Consider the following 17,511-nt stretch of genomic DNA (forward strand, 5'->3'; position numbering starts at 1 on the left):
GGTTGGATACAATGCAAACTGCAAAAAAAATGGTTAACCCAAAAATTTTTAATCTGTAATTAATTACTCAACCTCATGTTATTCCAAACCCACATAGGAACTTTCAGAACACAAATTAAGGTAGTTTTGATGAATTCTGAGAGCTTTCTGACCATGCACAGACAGCAACACAACTACAATGCATTATTTATTTATTCTTTATTTATCTAGGAAAGTCCCATTGAGATTAAAAGGCCTGCAAAATGTAAAAGTAACCAAGAGGCATAGTAAGAAAAAGCAGACGTTTCATATTCAGAATGCACCCCATGCACTTGAAGCCCAATTGAAGATCTGGCCGAGAGGTAGTTACTTCTACACAAGCATAAAAGATTAGTAAGCATATGCTTTTACAATAAACAACAACATATGTGATTTCCTTCTTCGATGTAAGGGGGGCCAACCTACATTGTTGTGCAGCAGACAGTGGTAAGTACGTGAAAAAATTATGAAACACAATGCAGCATGAAACACTGTCCAGCCTTTTTAGTAGCTAAATATATGGAAGCATGCATGTAAATACTAACGGCATAGTCTAAAATGGGTAAAAACATAGTATGATTCATCTTTTAGCTCCATAAAAAAACTAAGCCCATAACTACCTTTAATATAAAGCAGCAAAATAATTATTCTTGGATATTATAGCACCAACCCTTTCATCCATCTTTCATTTATCTTGATCACGATTTTTGTTCTGTGAGCTTTTATTATTTACTACTACTACTACTACTTCTACTACGCAAGTAAAGAATGTGACAATGTTTACATGGGCCATATACAGAATCATATGTCATAAACATATAAGTAAAAAACATAGGTAAAGGATCTGACATTATTTACCAATTAAAGAGCAAGATACCAAAATACCATTAGCAAGACTGAGGATGAACCACCTGAAAAAAAGAAAACATTCTTTTATGTTCTAACAGTTCGGTCATGATCTCAGTTTGAGGACAGTTTAGGTTATTGTATTTTCATTATAACAATTACAACAAAGTAGATTTAATAAAATAAATTGTTAACAGAACTGGGATGAAGCTTAAAAAGTTTAGTTAACCGTGAGTTGGATTTAATCAGAACGTGGTCGTGACTGTGTTTGGCAAATGTACAAATTAATATTCAATAAAAAAGTGAGTGAAAGTGAGATAGATGATTGTGGCAGGTTTTGTTCGTGTTTTTTTTGTGTTACCTTTGCAGAGTGATATTTTTATATCTGGGGTGGGTGACACAATAGTCTTAATCATGACAGGAAGCACAGGCTTGTCTCAGCTAAAAAATGAACTAAAAAATTAACACTCTTTCTCTCTCAGACAAACAGATTATTATTATTATTATTATTATTATTATAAGTGCATTAGTAAATTGTTATTGCTATACCGTGGCCGTTTTGTATCAAAAACAAAGATATATAAGTGATAACCTCACAGTATGTATACTGTGATTAAAACACCCAACCACAAAAAAAAATATGAAGTGGGCTAAAACAGGCATTAATGCTCATATATTTGCACGTTTTATCACTGTAAGATCGTGATCTTAATTCGCACACCACTAATCTAATTCCTAAATGACTGTGATTCTGCTATTAACCAGCACCAACCATCCACCTCGTCCCTCCCTCCTCTCGCTTCCGCGACCCATGAAGAAACAAACATATGGGTTTTGCAAACTGCAGTTGTACTAACAAACTGCTGACAACAACCCCTGCAAGTCATTTAGCTTTTGTGTGTCTCTTAACCACAGTATGCAAAGCTCACTGTTGAGAGCTGAGAAAGAAAAGAAAAGAAAAAGACAATCTGATGACTGTGCACATCGTCAGAAACTGATTATACTGTAGCTTTTTTTTAAAAGCAGGTTTGGATAAAAAAAAAAGTTGTTAACTCTAATCAGTCTACAAAGCATTTACTTTTGAATGCTTTGTAGGTCACAATTAAAATGTCACAATTATTCAACAAAATATTTTTTGACCTCAAGTTGAAGTTCACCGTTCCAACATGGCGGCCGAAACTATATGCATGGAGCACTCTAATAGGGTATCTATATAAGCAATAAGGTACAAAAAAAAGGCTGTGCTGTATTGTAAATAAAATCATGGCTGAAAGCCATATTAATGATTAAGCATGGCCTCTCGTAGCTTATTGGGTTTATAAAACAGTTACCAAACAATACAAGATATTAAAACTTAAAGTTTATTAAATGCAGTCCTAAAAAAGGGTCCTTAAAAAATAGTTCCTGACAGCAACAGTAAGCGAGAGAGAAAACAAGAGGATGTTCCGATTTAAATTATTAAATAGATGCCATGGTTGACAACCTTATTGGGACAATAAAGCCCACCCTACACCCACCTACCCTAACTCTATCCAATACTTTATCTTCAACTTTGATTATTTCATTCATTTTTATTGAAAAGAAATTCTTTTTATTTTAAAATTTAAAAATGAGATTGCAATGTTACCAGTGTTGGGGGGTTTCGTAATAATATTACTTTTTTCAAGCATTAAGTAATGCATTACTTTTTAATGTACAAGAATATATCAGTTACTTTTTTTCCTATTTATTTGCTGACAAGTCTCCTGCCCCCATGCTGGGAGAAATCGAAAGTACAGAAAACTATTAATAGATACTGCAATACCTTCTCACCTGGGGAAACTGTTTTTTCAAAGGCGCGCGCATCAACATATCTCGGGGAAGGGAAGGGCGTGGCCTCCAGTGCTGTGCACGTCACTACAAAAAGCAATTAGTTATAGTTACTAGTTACTAGTTACTTCTTACAAATAGTAAGCGAGTTACATAATTTTGAAGTAACTAATTACCAGTGAAAGTAACTTTTGCACTACTACTACTACTATTATTACTACTACTACTACTACTTCAAATGGCAAACTTGGATGCCCCAAATATTAAAATGTTAAATTAATGAAATAGACAGTTTGTTGACTGCTCATCGCGAACACGGCTTAGCTGCCCAGAAACCCAAAATATAGATAGATGCACATATAATGAAAGAACGTTCCCTCCCACCGAAAAAAAAAGAAAAGAAAATGGTTGCTTTCGTTTTTCTTTACTTTCGATTCTCAAGGGCACCATGACTGTAAGTAGCTTTTTAGTCATAATTGTTTTTTTAATACATTTTCCATTGTACGTTTGTAGTGGAAACATTGTGATTTTTATTATTTTCAGTAGTTTAGTAGTTTAGTAGTTTTTTCTGCCGTGATTTTCAGCAAACATTCTGTACTTCCTCTTCATTTCTTTTTACTTTTTAAGCCTTGCATAACCATGAAGCGAGAGATGCAATCGAATAATTCTATATCGGTTGCTTTGTAAGCAGCGTTATCCTCCCTCACGAGGAATTTATGCCGATTAATTGCGTATAAAACTATTAGCGTAGTGCTGACATGTAATTTGTCTTTGGAACATATAACACAGTCAGAGATTTTAACTTTATTTTATGGAGAAAGTTGTAATGGGTCTCGCAATGCTTGTTTCTTCATTATTCTGTTCTCTCTGATCCTATATACACACAACTGTTTTGTGAAGTGCAAGCTTTAATATATGCTTAGGTCAGAGGAATTTTATATATGTGTGTGTGTGTGTGTGTGTGTGTGTGTGTGTGTGTGTGTGTGTGTAACAAAGATTTTTTTTCACCCCAAACAATGCTACAGAACAAGAGGGCTGCATAAAGTATAGTAATCAAAGCATATTAAAGCCTATTGTGTATTGCTGTTATTGTTAAAATGATTGTTGAACATGCATGCACATTCATTGTAGATTCATTTCGCTCTGTTCCTTTTTCGCATGACAAAAATTAAGATTCCCAGTGCAATGGTGAAAATCAGAAGATTAATGAAGAAAAAAAGATATTTCAACCATGGAGCTGCAAGCGCGGATTCTTGTTCTGTGGTGTTTAATTCTTGTTCTGGAAAAAAAATTAAAAAAAATAAAAATACATTATAACCATATATTAATGTAAAAGATCTATTCATTAGTCTATTTATCATTCATTTATTAATCTATTTATCATTTTCCAAACAAACCTGTAATTATTAGAATTGTCCCGTTACTGGCGATGTATCGGATGTCCTCATTAACGAAACACGTCGCTGTGCACAATATATTTTCAGTGTCTGTAACCATTAGGTCGGTTACGGTCATGGAGGTAAAAGTGCCTTGAAATGAAAAGTTAACTCTGTGTTTATATTTTTGCACTTTTGAAATGCGTACGTGGCTTTTTGCATTTGCATCCCAAATTTTCCACATCATAGTACAGCCTCTAACCATTTCTTTGTCACTGGTAAGGTTGCAGTGGAGAACTGCTGAATCCCCCACTTGATATATATTTTTTAAAGAGTGCTGCTTTATTTGCACTTCTGTTAATCCAAGCCCTAAAAGTCAAGAGAAACTATATATCAAAAACTGAACTGAAATTTTTTTTTTTTTTTAAAGCTCACAGAAATCAGTATTGTTGAAAAAATACACATGCAAATATCCTTCTTACCAAAATAACACACAAGTATCAATGATCTGAAATGCATTGCTTCACTTATCTGTAATCCAGCACCTTTGGATCGTCTTTGTTTTCACTGTGTTTGCTTTCAGCTAGCAAGCAACACTAAAGCATTGCAAAACCACAAAGCCTTGCCCTTTTCAAAGCATGTGATCAGATGAAAAGCAAACTGCAAGCACTGTTTAAATAACAGTGTTGAAATAAAAAGAACATATTTTTTTCTGATGGACCTTTATTGAGGCTGATATATATATATATATATATATATATATATATATATATATATATATATATATATATATATATATATATGTGTGTGTGTGTGTGTGTGTGTGTGTGCATTCAATATATATATATAGGCTATTTCTTTGACCAGAGACTGGGCTGTTGAGCTGAGAAACTTAAGAAAATATCATGTGCACAAACATTGTAATTGTAGAACACCAAAATGTGAATCAGTTCATTGAAGTGAACACTTCCTAGTGGCTCTACCTAGTGGCTGAAAGAGTAAACTTACCCCTTACAGACTACTTTTTGGAAAATGCTGGCGTAATGCAGATTTATATTACATATGTATATTTGTATTGCATATGCATATGTACTCTGTATTGAATTTGACAGCAAAAGATTCATAAAGAGCCTCACAGCAATGTGTTACCGGTCATGTTGTAATGATGTTAGAGGGCGCTTTGGTTTTACATTTTTTACTTTAAAGTGAGAGAAAAGATTCACGCATGAGAGCCGTTGTCCTGTAAGGCGGTTGCCACACGACACAAGCCTTTTTTAACTGTAATAACTGAAATTTGCTGTCTTTTTGTTTTTTGTAGTGCCCAAAGAGATTTTTGAGTATCAGCTTATTAATCTTTCTTTGCAGAATATCTTTTGTTCTCTCTGGTAAGTTTACAGATTGTTTTATATCAGTCTTAACAACTGTATCTTACATATGTGGTTAGCTTTGTAACAATTTAACCAAAAAAAAATAATGCTTGCTTTTAAAATATGTGCCATATATTAACATTTCAGATTTTCAACGTCTGAATTTTACGTGCACTACTGAAAATAACGAACATATGAAAAACTGTACAGGAGATTTATGTAAATTGGAAATCAGCCTAACAGCTTGTGACAGTAAGTCTTTTTGCTTCTAAAGTTTAATAAAAGTTCAATGCTTTTGTTTCATGATTGAGTTTGTTCAGATGTGATTGTATTTCTGAAACGTCTTTATTTAAGGTATTTGTTAAATATATGATTAATGTATTTGTTTTCCCCAGCTTTACAAATGCAGTGTACAGACATTCATAACAACAAAATTGTATGTAACTCCTTAGAAGAATGTGGAATGACTGATGAAAAAGAATTTGTAAACAATTTGCTTGGTTATATACAATGTGACTTATACAAAGGTATGTAAAATGTTTTAACATTTGTTCTGAGACAGTAAATCTAAGATATACAAAATTACCTTACGGCGTTGTAAGGTACTGAATTTTTTTTTCTTAGACAAAATAGAATGCGTGTTAAGTGCATCATGTAAAGATATGGTCCACATTAAACATGTGTGCAAACAAGACTACTGTGGAATGAGGCAAATCAACAACAGCCTTGTATGCAAGTTCAGTCACAACAGTGAGTTTCGATAAAATCTATATCTGTATATTTAAGGTAGACCACTATATGTGTGCATATATATATATATATATATATATATATATATATATATATATATATATATATATATATATATATATATATATATATATAACAGCTGTTCAACAGCTATGCATCTTCATTCAGTTGAAAAATGCATCCATGGAAATGAGAAATTTCCAATCAATGGAAACATAAACTGCACATCAGAAAGCACTGAAGGTAAACCTGAACATTTTATGTCATGCTGCTGATTGATATGTAACTCTCAGACCTACTGGCATTTCATTTACTGATGGCAATATGTATTTTAATATGTCATCATATGTCAGCCCCCATAAGGCAACACAAAAAGCAATATTCATCTCTTCATGTTTCAGCTTTTTTATTACTATTTTGCATTTATTTGTACTGTGTTAATAAATACGTAATGTATGGCTTTTTTTTTTTTTTTAACCCAGGACAGGCAAAAACCATTCAAGCATGCACTCCAGGTATGAAAAGTGTTATGGGGCACAATATATTACACAATATTATCTAGTATGTTAATACGACCTTACTATGTTAGATACAATTAGATACTAATGAAATATTAGCAACAAATACATATTATGTATCAGAGACATTCGCAAGCCTGAAGCCTGAGTCAAGTCTTAAAATGTATAACTTATACATTACATTGTGTCAATATCTTATTATACTTTATTATACTTTTGGTTTTATATTTGTCCCTCTTCTCATTTCTGTTTTTCTTACAGAGATACAGTGTATACCAGTGATAAGTTCCCTAGCAGTTGTTGCGGCTGTTGCAATTCTGGTGGTCATAATTCTGGTTTATGTAAGAAACTTTTTTAATAATATTATAGGATAATATGCATAGAACTCTATATTAAATTGTAAATATATTTCAAATTATTTTCTACAAATATAATCGCATAGTTACTTTGCATATCTAAATAGTTTGAGGGAAAAAACATTTTTTAGAAATAACCATTGACAGTTGAAGTAATTTAAAAATAATAAACAGCCAAGTGTATGTGCCAAACCAAGACATTTTGATGTTTTATGATGTTTTAGATGTTTATTTAGAGTTCGTACATTTATACCGTATATGATTCTAATAATTTGCCACTGAATTTAATGCTTTCTTTTCATTCTAGAAGTACATGAAATGTAAAAGACAAGGTATGAATGTTTTGAAATCTTTTTTTTTTCATCCTTTTATAAATGAACTTGTATCAACTTACACATTTAAGGTGAACACTGAGTTGCACACACGATCAGCATGGATAAATCTAGAGTCTAAAGTTAAGTCCTGAAAGACGTTTGGTTCAGTTAACTGTTCTCACGTCTGTATTCTTGTGCGGATGTGGACACAGCATTGTACATTGCTTGCATATCGTGCAGTTCAACTGGCTGCTGGTTTGATGCTTTATCTGGATTTGTAGTTTTTCTCAGTCGCTCTGATTCATTTCTCGAATCATCCTAAATATTATCAAAGTATGTGTATTTTTCAAGACAATTTGTACAAAGAGCACAACATAATGCGCCTACAAAAGCATGTACCTTACTCAAAATCCTTAGCTCATCTCTCAAAAGCAAATATTCATGTCAATTAACATTTCATTTTATCATATCATATAATGATAAGTCCTTGTGGTCGAAATGTTTAGTCATGTTTGGCAATTTAACTGTATACTCCGTTAGTATTACCCGGAAACTATGGCAACAATCTTCATTGTGGGTGATAAATGGGTGATAAATGCGAAAATTGAGGTCGGCTGTTTTATCACACTTTGCTAATGCTTAGGAACGAGGAAACACTGAATAAACTTCAACGGCCTTTAATATAATCCAACGGTATACAGCATAGCGCAAACCCCGGGACCTCAATGAACACAAATTACAAAACGAGAACAGGAAAGGGAAAACCAAATCACGGTGACTGATTTGTAACGTATCCTTAAATACTACAAGAACAAAAGGGTCATAAACTTTTATGCCTGGCCCCAAACAGATTACATCTCTGTATGGGGAGTAAATAGTCCCTGTAGAAGCTGTTCTCTGTAGAAGTAAAATAATAACCATACAATTAAATACATCAGGAAGTGTCACCAGGAAACAGCATCTACCTAAATTATGCTCCCTCAATTTTAATTGATAAGTGTAATTGTTGTTTATTTTCAGATGGTCCAGTAAATAACCCTCCACCAGGTAAGAAAAAATAAAGTTACAGTTGATACATTAATTGCTCTTATCCCAGTGTAATTGTTGTTCATCTTCATACGTTTATATGTAACCCCATCATCCCTGACATAGTCAACAGAAACTTTAAAATGCAGCAACAAGTTTATTTGTGAACGTAAAACGCAACATTAGCATCAGTATAATTTAAATTATTTAAACATTGGCTATGATCAACTTGCTGCCGCTGACCTACAAGACAAAAAAAGATTTTAGAAGAGATCAGAATAAATCAAATATAACAGTTTATTGTGTTCTGTGCTTTTTAGATATGGGATCATTTTCTTTAAATTTAAAATGTTAACAAATGTTATCAAAATGAGAAAAAAGTATGTAATACTCAAAGTGATCTCAAAATGAGAATGTGAGTAATAAATAATCATATGTTTTTTCACACTACTCAATTGCCTTAGATTTATGCATATTTTAAAATTAATTAGTAATCGGGCATAATTGCATTATGTCGATTACATAGCCAATTCAAAGATATGAAGTCATATCAATATAAAAGTTCAAATTCTCAAAGACGCGTGAAGAAGTAAAATACATTTTAATGCCATAAAATTGACACATTGTTACAAGTGTTAAAAGGAAACTACTATCTTCCATCATCATGAAAATGTATTGTAATTCATGTTTATTTTCAGGTGCTCCAGTAAATAATACTCCACCTGGTAAGAAAGACTTATAATTAATTGATTAAAAAGTTTTAATTGGAAAGTGTAATTGTGGTTTATTTTCAGATGGTCCAATGAATAACCCGCCACCAGGTAAGAAAGACTAAAGCTATAGTTGATACATTCATTGCTATTATCCAAGTGTAATTATTGTTCATTTTCAGATGCTCAAGTAGATGACTCTGAACCAGGTAAGAAAGACTAAAATTATACATTTATATGTAACCCAATCATCCAAACAGCAACAACAGTGTATGTTTGTGAATGTAAACTACAACATTAGCATCAGTAAAATTCTAAGAATAAAAAAGTATAGTAGAAAACGAAATAAAACAATAACTCAAACACAAAGTTGACACTAAATTACACAACAAAACTACAAATTATCCAACACATCGTAAGTCAATCACCTAGAGTTTATTCAGTTACCCGGATGCGTGGTCAGATGTAAACAACAGAATGGATTGCAGTTAATGTACTACAAAAGATGTTCTGTATATATTCTAAAAAGTATAGTAAATAGGGGGTAAAGATTCATATGAGCTGGCTTCTTTGGCTTCTTGAATACAGTAATAAATATAGCACCATTAACTATACATGAATTCCCTAATAGTTAGAGAGTCTGACTTGTAATCCCAAATTGAAGGTTCAAGTCTCAGTACTGGCAGTAGAGTACACTAAATCCAATAAAACTCAATAAGCCACCAACATCATTCTAAATAAAACTAAACTGCAATTATAAATCATCTGCTTTATGGAATAAACGTCCTTAATTTTTACTTAATCAGCCTTTCCCCAACGAGGACACTCCCAAACTAGTCTCTATGCAATCCATTTCTTACTAACAACCAACTAGTCTTTTCATGTGCGATTAAACATTATAAAAGAATGCACAGCTTCTGCTGCACTGCACATGGAACCAAAAAGAAGACACCCAAAGAATTATTTATTTTTTAAAGTGCATGGATTACTGGAGTTTGCAGTCCAGTCTAATTTGTAGGACAGTTCGCCCAACAATGAGCATTTTACTTACCTGTATGAATTTCTGTTGACATAAAAAAGTACATTACGTAAATGACTACCAGTAACTGTTTGGTTTAACACCTTCAAAGCAGAAAACAGCTTCTAACACCACTACAAATGTATAACGTAATTGTTGTTCATTTTCAGCCGCTGTGTTCAGACCTCCAGAACAAGTTTCACTTCTACTTGGTAAGACAGTGAAAGTGTTATACATTAAGAAGTGTAACTAATTAAATGAACAACAAGAAGTATATATCACTGTTGCTTATTATCAACTGCAGGAGACCGCCCTGAAAGTGAAGATACGAACAACAGGGAAAGTTAAAGTGTATTCTGTGGCCATTCTGGATTATTTTTTTTTTTTGCACAGCAAATCAAATCGCAAATTTCCGAATAATTGAAGTTAATTTATAAATGTTTGGGAGGTTCTGTTTTACGTGCAAATTACTCAGTGCTTCTTTACGCCATATTTTATTCACCCTGAAGCCTTCCTATGTTTATATGACTTTCTTCTTTCAGATGAACTGATGAGTTTTTTGTTTGTTTTTTTTATTTATCCTGGCTCTTTCAAGCTTGGTAATGTGGGTGGATAGTGGCCATTATTTTGAAGCTTCATAAATCTGCAAGTACTGTCACTTAAAACTTATATGCCTTCGGGGTTGTAACATGTCCTCTGAAACGGATTGGTGAGTTTTTGCAACAAAAAATATTTCTAGCTTTAAAAATATTTCACATAACCTCCATAACCAAGCTTGGAAGAGCCAGGACAAATGGGGTGAGTAGCATATGAGGTCATTTTTTGGGTAAACTATTCCTTTAAATGTTAAAATAAGATGCTCTTAATACTTTTAAATCAAGTTGGTTTGGAATTGGTGACTACAATGTTCACTGTAAGGTATCTGTACTTTTACTCAAGTATGGTTTGGGGGTGGGCCTACTCTTTACACTACTGCTTATGGGGCTGTTACATGAGACACTATATCTTTGCATATATTTTGTTTAGTAAAGGTGCTTTCATCAAGTCATTAAGTGTGTATTTAAATGTTCAAGTCACTTCTCTGCTGCAGGTTATTGCCTATTTTTACTTATACTTTTATATTTATACTGTGTAAGTTATTTATGCACAAATTAAATTGGTTTTGTAACTGGATCCTTTAAAAAGGACCAAAAATCATTGTAAAATAAAACTATATTCTTTACTGAATCTCTCTTTTAGATTTTTTTTTGTAGTTATTATAGTAATTACTTAATAAATAAAACATATTAATTGTGAAGGTTTTTATTCACCTCCTTAGATGTCCTCATGTACCCATTGCTATATGTGCATTTTATTTTTGAGTTATATAGAACTGTTTGGCTGCAAATAACCGAAACTCATTTTATCCCGTAAGTGACACACACCCCTCAAAAAACACTTACTTTGAGGGGGAGGATAAATAAATGCTTGGGTTTTTAATACTTCAGAGTAATCATTAGAATAAATAAGTAATATATATATATTACATTACATTAATAGTACATGTCGGTTAATTTTCTATTATTTTATTAAAACCAATTAAGAGTAAGAGTTATGTTGTAAGAAATGCTAAGAAGTTATATTGTATTATTTTTGTTGTTTCTTTAAGAAACTATAACCCTCCAAGTTTGTTCCTTTTGAGTTAGAGAGACTTTAACACTTGATGTAATGTGGACATTTACACTATAAAAATAGGAACCTTTAAAACTACAAAAGAACCAGTATATGGGCTCAAATATTTAAGAGGTAAACAAGGAAACATGAGTTAGCCATGAAAACATTTCCTCAGAACTTTAAACAAAGTAATGCTTTGATGCAACACGTGCCGCTCTGCCCCACTGTCAAGACTTGTCTAGTATATCATGGGTAATACAGTTGATCTTTGTTGGTGGTGGTTTTTTTGAGTTTGAGTAACTGTGATCTTCATATTATTGTTTTTGTATTATTTGAATAAAAGATAATGAAAAAAAGAAGAGCATGTGTGAGATGAATCTGATCATTTTAAAATGACATAAGGTGCCATTGTCCACGTAATGGCAAAATTAAATAAAAATTTTATTAACTATAATTGTTAAAGGAACGTATTTTAATTTGCCATGAAAAGCAAAACTGCCTTCCACTTTCAGAGTAAAAAATGACAGATAACACTGATGTAAGATACACCAACGGTGCAGGCAAAGCTACTAGATACTACCCTTGAGATGTGTTTTCATACCGGAACAGCTTCTTTACAAGCAAATACAAAAACTCAAAGATAGATGAAGAAAGAAGCATCAGAAGCCAAAGAAACCTGGAGAGAACGGTTGAAGAAGTTCCATTGGAATATGACAGACGGTGACTTTCAATTTACTTATTAAAATCATATTACAACACATGTTTCTCTAATAAAGTATGCTGAATAATGCTGACTGCAACCAGATGCTTCAGATTATCTTCACTTCATAAGTTCATATATATATATATATATATATATATATATATATTGGCAGTATATAGTATATTAGCTGGCAGTGTATATATATATTATATATATATATATATATATATATATATATACTGCCAGCTAGTTTCTGTACAGTGGGGGCTCAACCATGCTCCTGGCAATAATATATGGCAGTAATATAACAAGCAATAATATTAACAAACTTAAAAGTCAAATTTTTAAGACGTGTCAAATCTGCCCACCACCCAAAATATTTGAACTTATTGTAACACTCAAAATCGATATCTCAGCTACCATTGACCCTCAGGTTATTCCAAAACTTTCAGTAATTCAACAAATTACATCTTTGCAATTAAAGCATTAACAAAAAATGCTTTCACTTAGTTAAATGTTTTCCACACAAATTCAGGGAGCTTTTGCAAAGATATACGTACATGCGGATTATGTTTTGAATCTTTCTTTTTAACAGATGGCTAGTTTTTGCACACTTTGTCCCCTCAGGAGTAATCCTCACTAAAAATCTGTTAAGTAAATTAGACAACTCCGAGTGCCTGCCTGTGATTTTGGTGTATGTGATTGTAATGAGGTAAATTTCTGAAAAGTACAATAGCACTGCTGCATTTCTGTCATGGTATGGTCTGGTGAGGAGCACACAAAGATACAAAACACAAAAATTCTTCTTTTATAAGGGTAAGATAACGACGTTAATTAATGATACACACCTGAACAGAATAAACACAATCTGACAGAAAAGAGGTCACATGGTCACAGCATGTGGGGAATGAAAACATCAACAGGAATGTCCAGAAATGTTACAATTTACGACATTAACAAACTGTAACAAACGACAGTTTGTGTCGTTTTATACGTGCATAAAAAAAACACTTAGTTGGCAAAAAGGCAAAAGAAATTGCAAAGTTTGCATCTGTACCTTGTGGCAAATCCTGAGTAACCAAGAAAAAAGAAAGCAATGATAAAACAAGTTCAGAGGTGAATTGCTGATAAATGCAGTTACTCCAGAAAACATGTTACACACAAAGGGATGCTACTTAAAGTTGTGAAGAGAGGTTTAAAAAACTTGCTAATCTGAAAGCCATTTATACCCTGCATATAAACATAACTTTACATTATGTATTTTAAAAACATAAATATTTGAATCGTTTACTAACCTGTAGTTGTGTAAAACCATCTCATTACTGTCCAGGATATTAAAGAGACCAATGCGGCTATCATTGTTGTCCTGCATTGTGGTCACCGAGCAGTGGCGGACAATAGTGAAATACATTACCTTGAGTATTGTGCTAAAGTCATTTTTTGGAGTATCTGTATTTTACTTGGTTTTTATTTTTTATGGAAACTTATGACTTTAACTTTACTACATTTGAAAGAGAGATATTGTACTTTTCACTCCACTACATTCTACCAAGGCCCTCAAAGTAGAAAGCTGTTTCTATGTAGCAGCTTTAAAAGCAGTGGGTGATTTTTCTTCCCCCTCTAAATGTAATTGGTGTTTTTACAGGTGATAGACAGCCTATCTGTAATCGCTCTTGAAGGGTCATGTGAACTTCATCCATCAAAGACAACTGATGACAAAATGGAAGACACCACCATGGCTGCCATCATCCGCTCAATGGCACGGGCAGTCTCTTTGGTGGCACAGAGAGACAAATCAGCGGCCCTCCGGAGCTCAGAGATGTCATCTGAGCTCACCTGTTCACGCTCATCGAGCTCCTTCATCAGATTGGCTTGGTACGCTGTTGTGTGCAGACACGCTCCAGCATGAACTGATGCCGAGTACTCCTTGCCCACCAGTGTAGATGTAGTTCTCAGAGGCTAAAACAGAACCTCTCAAACATTTATAAATTAACTTCAATTATTCGGAAATTTGCGATTTGAAAAAATTAAATAAAAAAAATCCAGAATGGCCACAGAATACACTTTAACTTTCCCTGTTGTTCCTATCTTGGCTTTCACTGCGGTCTCCTCCAGTTGACAATAAGCAACAGTGATATATACTTCTTGTTGTTCATTTAATTAGTTGCAATTCTTAATGTATAACACTTTCACTGTCTTACCAGGTAGAAGTCAAACTTGTTCTGGAGGTCTGAACACAGCGGCTGAAAATGAACAACAATTACGTTATACATTTGTAGAAGCTGTTTTCTGCTTTGAAGGTGTTAAACCAAACAGTTACTGGTAGTCATTTACGTAATGTTACTTCAAAATATACTTTTTTATGTCAAATGAAATTCATACAGGCAAGTAAAATGCTCATTGTTGGGCGAACTGTCCCTATAATGTATCAATTATACAAAAATTCATACTAAGGTAGTTACTTCCTATAATTCCCCTGTTATTAAGACTACAAATTAGATTGGACTGCAAACTCCAGTAATCCATGCACTTTAAAAAAAGAAGCTGTGCATTCTTTTATAATGTTTAATCGCACATGAAAAGACTAGTTGGTTGTTAGTAAGAAATGGATTGCATAGAGACTAGTTTGGGAGTGTCCTCATTGGGGAAAGGCTGATTAAGTAAAAATTAAGGAAGTTTATTCCATAAAGCAGATGATTTATAATTGCAGTTTAGTTTTATGTAGAATGATGTTGGTGGCTTATTGAGTTTTTTATTGGATTTAGTGTACTCTACTGCCAGTACTGAGACTTGAACCTTCAATTTGGGATTACAAGTCCCTCTAACTATTAGGGAATTCATGTATAGTTAATGGTGCTATATTTATTACTGTATTCTAGGAGCCAAAGAAGCCAGCTCATATGAATCTTTACCACCTATTTACTACACTTTTTAGAATATATACAGAACATTTTTAGGACAGATAGCTAAACAGTGACTGTTCAACCCCATTCAAACCCTCCACATTACGGTAATAATCTGAAAAGGCTTTCCCCACGATCTACAACTTGCTTTTGCATGACTCGGCCATTCAATGTTTAATTTAGACACGGAGCAAGCTCCTCGTAGTGTGGTGACTGGGGGGAGACTCGTCAACACTCTCCACCTTGAGCCCCTCAGAGAAAGAGGTAAAAGCGTCGAGCTCGCTCCACGGGAGGAAATAGTCACACTGTGAGAGCGTGATTCCCTAGCCATGGAGCGAACGCTCGGTCTGGAGAGCAAGGACGGAGATAGGAATGTAACAGGAACTTACACAGAAAATACACAGACAAACAGAAAAGCACGTTTCCAAAGCATGACAACATAGCTTAAAGTTCCCAAAAAGGAAACACTTTCATAAGTTTGATTAAAAGAAATGAGGAAGAAGGTGTTTAGTTATGTAAAGCCCATCACTGGTTGTATTGTCTTGTTATAGAAAAACCTTAAAAGACTTTTCCTAGTATTCTGCACCAATGGAACCCATTTTTTTTATCCATTTACATTAAATCAAAAAAAGTTCCTAACAGCTAAAATTTATTTAAACTAAGCATTCACTCGTGCATTATTTTAAATTGAAACTGAAAAAAAAAATAATTTCAATATTACTTCTGAATGAATGGATAAATAAAACTTGCAGCTTAATAGATTTTACTGTACTGTTAGTTTTTCTAGAAAACACTAGATAGGCAGTTAAAGCAAATAAAGGTAAATGTGGAGAAAACAGTTTATTTAATGCCAGCTCTTTTCAGTGGCTGTGATAAAATGTTCAATAAGAACTAGTTTAAAGGTTTGTTTTATAGTTTGACTGTTTGTTAGATTAAGTGGAGTTCTCATACACTGAAATAATGAACTGGATTAAAACCAAGTTTTTAAACCAAGTGGTTGTAATCAATTAGCTACATTTAAATAAACAAACTTAATTCTACTTAATTTAACTAAACTTAATAACTTAAAAAAAATAAATGTAGCTACAATAAATTATTTGCAACCACATACCTTAAAAATTTTTGTAGTTTTTCTCAAATTGTAACTGATAATTACACTCTCTTACTGTTCAGCATCACTGAACATCACAAAAGACCATAGCAACAACAAAAATGTTTTTTTTATTGAAAACATTTCACAATATATAATAACAGAAGTGAAAGTTTGATGCTTCTTAAGGAAAAACAACAAGGAGAATAGAAGCCGCAAACACCTTCTTAGGGTCAAAAGAATGGGGAAGGTCCCTCCTCTTTGCTCGTAAGTCACATTCTTTGGACAGATTTTTTTTCGGAGTTTAAACCAGTCTGTGGTTCCTGTCATCTGTTACTTCATGTTACTATTTTCCTGTTCCAGCTTTACAGGTAATGAATGTTTTAATAAAAGACGAATAAAAAAAGAAGAGACAAAATGTCATTATCCACATCATAATGTAGCAAAATGAAATATGCATTTAATTAACATGTTAATGGAATACATCATTTAAATTTGCCATTAAAAAAACTGCCTTCTAACAGATAACAGACAACACTGATGTAAGATACACCAACAGTGCAGACTAAACTAATAGATACTATACTTGAGAGTTATGAAACATGTGCTTCATCAAAAGCTTAAATGAGCCTGGATAGAAATTATACAATCATTAAAATTAAAGTCATAGTCATGTTTTCTGAATAAAATTTTCGTCAGAGTGCTTCATATTTATCTACACATTCATGACCTCAATTTATATTTAGATTAACTGTATGACTTACTGAGGATCTTTCTAATATATTTTTTAACCCACTGTAAGAGGGTTTGCTAGTACTTTGTTTTTGAAATGTATAAAAATGCATAATGAGCTCAAATTACAATACTGTCGTTACTGACATTATCATTAATATTATAAAATTACTTCAAGAGGAAGTTCTCTTTCTGTCAAACACAGAAAGCTTCATAAAGCTGATTATGGAAAACACTTCAAAACCACAACAAGCCGTTGTCACTTAATGTTAGAGAAAATGGTTGATTGATGCAAGCTCTTTGTGGTGTTTATGATAGACGT

The 17,511-nt window shown here is 33.0% G+C and overlaps 1 protein-coding gene and 1 long non-coding RNA gene across 7 annotated transcripts; one reads left to right on the forward strand and one right to left on the reverse strand.

Moving 5' to 3' along the window:
* Positions 1–190: 190 nt before the first annotated feature.
* LOC122359578 lies at positions 191–12,120 on the forward strand. 6 transcript variants are annotated; one of them, XM_043259931.1, is made up of 15 exons: positions 192–3,127; positions 5,368–5,434; positions 5,564–5,668; positions 5,812–5,943; positions 6,041–6,166; positions 6,335–6,409; positions 6,649–6,681; positions 6,946–7,025; positions 7,351–7,372; positions 8,375–8,401; positions 9,079–9,105; positions 9,175–9,201; positions 9,273–9,299; positions 10,279–10,320; positions 10,413–12,120. In XM_043259931.1, exons 1-15 carry the CDS (start codon positions 3,122–3,124, stop codon positions 10,454–10,456), a joined length of 840 nt encoding a protein of 279 aa, XP_043115866.1. In that variant the 5' UTR covers positions 192–3,121; the 3' UTR covers positions 10,457–12,120. The 6 variants fall into 6 exon arrangements, with proteins under 6 accessions (XP_043115871.1, XP_043115870.1, XP_043115866.1 ...); XM_043259930.1 differs by having other exon boundaries at positions 194–3,127; positions 7,348–7,372; XM_043259936.1 differs by lacking the exon at positions 9,175–9,201 and having other exon boundaries at positions 191–3,127.
* Positions 1,227–4,668, reverse strand: LOC122359580. The gene is made up of 3 exons (XR_006252719.1): positions 4,532–4,668; positions 4,071–4,418; positions 1,227–3,952 (listed from the first exon to the last, which is right to left on the reverse strand). It is a non-coding gene; the product is annotated as an uncharacterized LOC122359580 (long non-coding RNA).
* Positions 12,121–17,511: the final 5,391 nt, after the last annotated feature.

Source organism: Puntigrus tetrazona, chromosome 15, assembly GCF_018831695.1.
Source record: "Puntigrus tetrazona isolate hp1 chromosome 15, ASM1883169v1, whole genome shotgun sequence".
Lineage (NCBI taxonomy): Eukaryota > Metazoa > Chordata > Actinopteri > Cypriniformes > Cyprinidae > Puntigrus > Puntigrus tetrazona.